Source organism: Parus major, chromosome 28, assembly GCF_001522545.3.
Source record: "Parus major isolate Abel chromosome 28, Parus_major1.1, whole genome shotgun sequence".
NCBI lineage: Eukaryota > Metazoa > Chordata > Aves > Passeriformes > Paridae > Parus > Parus major.
This window is the reverse complement of record NC_031797.1, coordinates 1,311,410-1,318,749: the sequence shown is the minus strand read 5'-3', so window position 1 is coordinate 1,318,749 and position 7,340 is coordinate 1,311,410. Positions and strand designations below refer to the sequence as shown.

The 7,340-nt window shown below is 55.6% G+C and overlaps 1 protein-coding gene across 2 annotated transcripts in view; it reads left to right on the top strand.

Moving 5' to 3' along the window:
• The window catches only part of REXO1 (RNA exonuclease 1 homolog), a 48,029-nt gene extending 41,050 nt beyond the window's left edge, over positions 1 to 6,979 (top strand). For both annotated transcript variants that reach the window (XM_015651894.3, XM_015651895.3), the window contains exons 15-16: positions 3,467 to 3,587; positions 4,565 to 6,979. In XM_015651894.3, the coding sequence (XP_015507380.1) occupies positions 3,467 to 3,587; positions 4,565 to 4,653 (210 nt within the window). In that variant the 3' untranslated portion in view covers positions 4,654 to 6,979. The remainder of the gene's footprint in view (positions 1 to 3,466; positions 3,588 to 4,564) is intronic.
• The last annotated feature ends 361 nt before the right edge of the window (positions 6,980 to 7,340 follow it).

Sequence of the window (7,340 nt, the reverse complement as noted above, 5' to 3'; positions counted from 1 at the left end):
TTCCCACTCAGGATATTCCAGGATTCCTTGTCCAGTCTGTGAGCCTGTGTGAAGCTGGTTGTGGTGGAAGTGCAAGGGAGTGGGGTCGTGTGTGTCATTCATGGTGTCACCTGAACTTTCAGTGGCTGCTGCTGCCCCGGGTGACAGGCCTGGCCAGGGCTCTGAGCAGCCTCATCTAATGGAAGGTGGAACAAGATGGTCTCTAAGGTCTCTTCCAACACAAACCATTCCATGATTTATGACTGATCCCAAATCATGTGCCTCTCACCCCTGCCAGATCTGTTCTCTGTTCTGTGCCAGCTTTTCTAGGAATTGTGGTGTTACTTTGATGAAGTTACTTTGACATTTTACCTGTCCTGTTTCCTGCCTGGCCCTCATCAGCCTGGTGTGTCCATCCCTCAGCCACCTCTGCCAGGGAGTGTGTCCTGCCCTGAGGCCCCAGGGGTTTGTCCTGGGTCACCAGGAGAGCGTGTGGCAGGCAGGAGCCAAGTCTTTGTGTTCACATGCCACAACTTTCCTCAGCCATTCTTTGTCCCACAGCTCTCCTGCTGAAGCCTCTGTGGCTGCCAGCCCTCAGTGCTGGGCTGGAAGCAGGAGCTTTTAATGCCTGTAAAACACTTCACCTCTCCGTGGCACCCTTTACCCCAGCCTTGGAGAAGCTTCATCATAATCAGAAAAACATTATTTCCAGTTAGATCAGCTCGAGATGACTGCCCTGGCCTCACAGAGGCTTGATTTTCTCTCAGCACCACAGCTTCTGCCAAGAGGAGCCCAGAGCAATCCAGCAGAGCCAGGGGTGTCACAGCAGAATGGCCGAGGGCTGTGGCAGTAAAGCCATATCTCACTAATGGCTGTGGCAAGTTCCAAGTGCTGATGGCATTTCAAGTTTTATTTAAAGCTTTATCATCCTGTTTCCTCAGTCTTCCTGATCTACATAAGTAATTACCACTGTGTCTGGGAGGGTGCCAGAGCTGAGTGCAGTCCAGGAGAGATTATCCATAGTGTTGGCAGTTTTATACTCCGGGGAGGGGAGCAGGTTGTTTCTGTTACAGTGCAGCTGTTCTGGGGCAGTTCTGGAGCTGTTACTGGTGGGGTTATGGCTTGTCCTGCAACATCAGCTGGTGCCTGGAGGCAGAGTGGAGAGGGATTATCTGTGTTGGGACAGGACACAGGTTTATCTCTTAAGCCCTGCACTTCACTCCTGTGCTCAGGATATGGGATTGCCTTCATCCACATCCCTTTAGCTCCCACTGGATGCAGCAAAGGATTAATCTTGTCTTAGCCTGAGAGGAAGAAATCAGTGTTAAAAAAGCCAGCCTGCTCTATGGTTGTGGACTTTGTCAGGTGGGGCCTTTGACTGTCCCCAGGCCCCTTGGTGCAGGGTGGGGAGCACTTTGACCTGTTCAGTTCCTCCAGCGTGGTGACAATTCATAGCTGAGGTGTTGGATTAGAGGGCTGGAGCCCCTCTGCTCTGGAGCCAGGCTGGGAGAGCTGGGGGTGCTCACCTGGAGAAGAGAAGGCTCCAGGGAGAGCTCAGAGCCCCTTGCAGGGCCTAAAGGGGCTCCAGGAGAGCTGGAGAGGGACTGGGGACAAGGCCTGGAGGGACAGGACACAGGGAATGGCTCCCAGTGCCAGAGNGGGTGGGCTTGTTGGGGGGTCTGGGCAGGGCCAGGGGTTGGATCAATGATCCCTGAGGGATCCTTCCAGCTCAGGATATTCCAGGATTTTATGACCTGCTGGAATTTCTTTGTTAGGAATTATCACTTGGCTGTTTCATGGAGCTGCAGAGTCCCTTGGGGGATGGTGACACCCCTGACCAGTGCCCTCCTTCCATCCTCACTGGGGCTGTGAGGTCACTGCTGCAGCCTGGCTGGCTTTGATGGAGCATCAATAACTATTCAGAGCTGCCTCTTGTGCTTTGGGCATTATTTAACTTTAACTTTCTTGCCCTGAAGCAATTCTTTACAATGTGCCTGTCAGATTAAAAGGCAAACTTAAAAATCTCCATCTCTGCAGGGCTCAGTTTCACTTTCACCAATGTCACAGTAAGGTCGAATCGTAGCCAAAGGGTTGTGCCACGAGCATTTTTCATGTGAGCTCAAATCAGTTATGGGTATTTTGGTTGCCAAGAGATGTAGGCAAATTGTGCAGGAGATCAGAGAAGAGCCAGGGAGGCCATGGAGCAGAAGGAATTGACATTGAGAAAGCTTAAAAGGGCCAGTATAGCTCAGCTAAGCAACATCAAAGGGCACCCAGGAATATTGGAAGGGTTTAACACAGCAGCCAAAGGAGATATTGGGCAGAGTGCAAGAAGTTATAATTATTCTGTGAAATTAAATGAGCAGCCTGAAATCAGGAAGAAACTTCTGATAATGAAGTTTTTAGTGAGTCATGGGTGGCATTTGAGGAGTATTTGAGGGCTGGGTTACCAATTATCAGCTGTTGAATTTAAACATTAAAATGGGAGAAGTCTCACATTTAGTGATAGGACACAGGGAATGGCTCCCAGTGCCAGAGGGCAGGGCTGGATGGGATATTGGGAAGGAATTGTTGGCTGGGAGGGTGGGCAGGCCCTGGCACAGGGTGCCCAGAGCAGCTGGGGCTGCCCCTGGATCCCTGGCAGTGCCCAAGGCCAGGCTGGACGAGGCTTGGAACAGCCTGGGATGGTGGAAAATGAACCTGCCATGGCAGGGGATGGAGTAGAAGCCCTTTAAAAAGTCCTGACTCAAAACATTCTCTGATATGATTCAGTGATAGAATTTCCATGTCCCATTCCATCCTTGCTGAGCTGGTGCTGGTTAAAAACTTCCTGTTGAGTCACTGCTGGTGGATGGGAGGATTTAGGGTTGGTTTGCACCCCGAAGGCCAGGGCTGCTCTGTAGCAGCAGTGTGATGTACATCCTGCTTTGGTGTGCACATCCTGCCCACTTCTGTCCCCATCTCAGAATCCCAGGATGGTTTGGTTGGAGGCACCATGAAGATTACCCAGTTCCAATCCTCAGGGATGCCACAGGCTGAGCTGCTTCATCTTGAGAAGCAGTTGAAAGGTTGCTACAGCTCCCACAGAGGCTGTTGTGCAGTCAGCTGGTTCTTCAGTTTAGTTTTCAGTTGTGAAGGACTCAGGAGCTGTTCCAGCTCCTCCAGGCTTTGGGCATTAAGGATTGGCCTGTCCTGCTTGAGTTACCTGAGCTGGATGAGCCCCAAATCTCTGCTGGGCTGCATGTGAGGGCTCAGGGCTCTGGGAGCAGGCTGGCACAGCAGTGGGAATCCTGTGTGCACACACCCTGCAGGGGACTCATCCTGGATCCCAGAGCCTCCTGCCAGACTGGTTGGGTCGGAAGCTGCCGAGAGCATTGCACAGAGCCCCAGAGGTGACCGGAAGGTTCCTGCAGCGTGGCTGATCCCAAGGAGTGCCTGTCCCTGTGGGAGGGGGGAAATAACCCTGTTCCTCTGCTCCCTCCCTCAGCTGATCCACGGCACTGTAGTGGACACAGCCATCGTGTTCCCCCACCGCCTGGGGCTGCCCTACAAGCGGGCGCTGCGCACGCTGATGGCCGACTACCTCAAACGCATCATCCAGGACAATGGTGAGACCTCTGAGGGACCCCATTCCTCCTGGGTGTGCTCTCCTCAGCCCTGCCTTCCTCTGCTCTCCCCAGGCCCATCCTCTTGCTCCTGCTGTTTTCTCCCCTGCATTGTGTGGTAGCTGGGAATGTGCTGACATAAGGAGCCTCAGCCACAGCTGGTTTCAGTGTGAGCCCTGCTCTGAGGGCAGAGCTCTCTGCTTCCCTCCCTGTGCTGAGTGGGACAAAGGAAATGGTGTGGGAGGGCTGAGGGTGGCTCTGCCAAGGCCAGGTCCTGCCCTCCCTTCCCTCCCTGGCCAGCTGAGATGGGTCCTCCTGTTGGAAGTGGAGCCTGTTCCCTCCTGTCTTCCCTGAGCACATTGGAAACACTGCTGGGGAAGCTCCCAACTGTTCCATAGCTGATGGTGTCAGGATGAAGCCCAGAAAAAAGTGTGGGTTTAGTGGGAAAAGAAAGTGTTCAAAGTTGGGAGTGTTCAGCCTAGAGAAGGGAAGGCTCTGGGGACTCCTTAAATCTTGCAGGGCCTAAAGGGGCTCCAGGAGAGCTGGAGAGGGACTGGGGACAAGGCCTGGAGGGACAGGACACAGGGAATGGCTCCCAGTGCCAGAGGGCAGGGCTGGATGGGATATTGGGAAGGAATTGTTCTGTGCCTTCTGTTCTGAAGGAATTGTTGAGGGTGGGGAGGCACAGGGTGTCCAGAGCAGCTGTGGATCCCTGGCAGTGCCCAAGGCCAGGCTGGATGGGAGGAACCTGGAGCAGTGGGAGGTGTCCCTGCCATGGCAGGGGTGGCACTGGATGATCTTAAGCAAACCATAAAACACAAACCATTCCATGATTCTGTGGAATTCTTTAAATCCCCAGCTGTGGCTCAGGGTGCTCCCAGGTGTGGCTGTAGGGGATGGAGCAGCTGGCTCTGCCTGGGGAGCTCCCTGTGCTGTGCTGAACAGGAGCAGGGGCTCACTGCCTGTGTTTGTGTCCCCAGTGGAAGGACACGACTCCAGTGAGGATGCCCGAGCCTGCATGGAGCTGATGGTGTGGAAGATCAAAGAGGATGCGAAAGTGAAGCGATGACCTGTGCATTGTCTCTGCTGTTCTCCTGCACCTCTGTGAAAAAGCAGTGCAATAAATGCCCACAGCCACTCTGTCCCCCGTGCCAGCAGCATGTTCCTGCTCCCCAGCCATCCCAGCAGGACTCCTGGACTCACACCTGCAGTCCCCCTGTCCAGCTGGTGGCTCTCAGATCCTCAGACTCCCCTGAGGGATTCTCTGTGGTCCAAGCACTGCCTCGTGGGCCTGGTAAGGTGGTTTTGAGTAGCACAACCAGAACTTCTTGGTTCCTAGGAGAAGCTTGTTAGAGGTAGGTTGGAGATGTGCAGAAGGATCTTTCTGGTTCAGTTAAAGGTAGAGTGTTTACTTTTTTTTTTTCCCAAATGTAAGTTAAATTGCCTCTGTACTCCAAAGCAGCGTTTGGAGAGGGGGGAGATGGAAGAAGGTTGGGCAGGCAGCTGTGAGTGGATTGTGTAGCTGGTGTGGGAAGCAAGATCTGAGGATCAAGCACTTGGCAAGAGATCCTGGTGCCATCCCACTGCAGAGCTGCAAAGAGGGAGGCTGGCTCTGAGCAGCTGGAGGGAGAGGAATGAGGTGGGATCTGGGAATTGCCACCTGCTGTGCCCCAGGTGAGCTCCTTGCTGAGGGCTGGCTGGCACCTGGCTCTGCAGTCAGTGCTGAGGAGGAAACCACGAGTGTCACACCTTGCCCAGACCTCAGGGAGCCACGTGGCAGGACAGGGACAAACAGCTCCCAGAGCCAGGGAGAACCTGCATCCCATCACTGCAGGGTAGGACAAGGGTCCTTCCCTGACCCTCAGCTTCCAGCAGGGCCCAGTCAGCTTGTGTTTAGGGAACAAGGTGTTTTGGGGTGTGCAGGTCAGGCAGGACTCCCCACCAGCCTGCCCCTGGTGCTGGGACTTGGTACAGGCAAAAGCAATAGGGAGAAATCCTTCATTTCTGCTTGTTTAGATGCTGGGAATTGTGTAGAGAGCGAAGGAGGCAGCTGTGTGTCTGGCACCTGGACAAAAGCAGCTGCTGGGTGTGACTGTCACTGGGGTGACTGGTCCTGGTGGGCCCCTGTGCCCAGACCCTGCTGCTGCCTGGGGACAGCAGAGCTGAGGGGACAATCCCCATGGCTGGGGTGTCTCAGCTGGGGTCAGGGAGCACCTTCACCCCGTTCCCAGAGCAGTGACACCTCGCCCTCCCTGGCAGCACTGGAATTGTGTCCCTTGGTGGCTGCTGTGTCCCTGGCATGGGCTGGCTGTGTCAGTCTGGGGGCAGTGGGGCACAGGAGCTGCTGGGGTTTGTTTCCTGCTCACTCCCTTGTAGCCCTGCTGGGCTCAGGGTTTGGGGACAGCTGTGTGTCCCCTGCATGTCCTGCTGAGCTGTCCCAGCCTGTGGGCAGGAGTGTGGGCTGGGCTGTGTTCCAGGGCAGGGATGTCCTGCTCCAGCCCCACTCTGGGCCTGGTGAACTCTCCCCATGCCACTGCTGCCCTCAGAGGCAGGGAGGCAGCTTCTCTGCCAGGCTCTGTGGGAGCCCCCAGGAGAAATGGGGCTGTAAAGACTCCTGTTACTGCTGAGCCCATCTGTGTTTCTCCTGGCAGCCTGTTCCTTACCCCAGGTTTTGGGGCTGCAGCTCCCTGCCGCTCCCCCAGTGCTCCACACCCAGCTCTGCTCCTTCCCTGCCTTGGGGCTTGCACCCCAAGCAGCGTTGGGACACCTTGGCCTGCAGGGAACAGTGCTGTTCCTGCCCAGACTGTGGGAGAGACAGAGTTCAGTGCTTCCCAGCTGGGGAGGGAGGGTTTGTTCTGCTTCTGCCTCTTTCCCATGTTTATCCCCCATTTATCTTCACCCCTGGCTGCAGCGATGGAATGTCCCTGGAGCAGCCACGTCAGGTCTCAGATCTGGCTCTTGCCTCCTGCCTGTTCCTGACAGGCAGCCCCTGCTTCCCACAGCAGCTCCCTCCCTGTCAGAGCCAGGACATTCCAACATGGACACGATGTGCTGGTGTCCTGCTTGTGGAGCTGCTTGGCTCGATCCCATCTCCTGGGACTGGGGCAGGCAGATGGTTCCTCCAGGCAGGAATCCCCTGGCATCATTTCCCCTTCCTTTCCCCAGGCTCCAGCCTAAGCTGAGGCTTTTGGGGTGGGGGTGTGTTTCCTGTGTCAAGGGATGTCCCTGGGAAGGTGGAACCATATCCAGCCACGCCATGGGTGTGGTCACAGCCAGTCCTGGCCCGGGGCTGCCATCGCCTCCCCAGGCACCTGAGCTTTGGTTGGGTTGTACAGAACGATTGTAACCTGTAACTTTTGTAATTGTTTTTAATAAAAGAGTGTTGACTAGATGCACATTTCTGAGTCTGGGACTGCTCTGCCTGCAGAAGAGTTGTGGAGGGGAGGTGCTGGAGCCATCCTGGAGCTGGGGGGGCTGGACAGGCTTCCCAGGAGATCCTTCCCAAGCTGGAGAAGTGAGTTCAACATGTCCAAGGTCCTGCACCTGCACCTGGGCAATCCCAGCCCTGAGCACAGACTGGGAGATGAACTCATGGAGAGCAGCCCTGGGGAGAAGGACTTGGGCTGTTGGTGGCTGAGAGGCTCAACCTGCCCCGGCCACGGGCACTGAGCCCAGGAACCCCCCTGTGCTGGGCTGAGCCCCCAGCGTGGGCAGCAGGGGAGGGGGGATTCTGCCCCTCTGCCCCTGTGCTCAGGT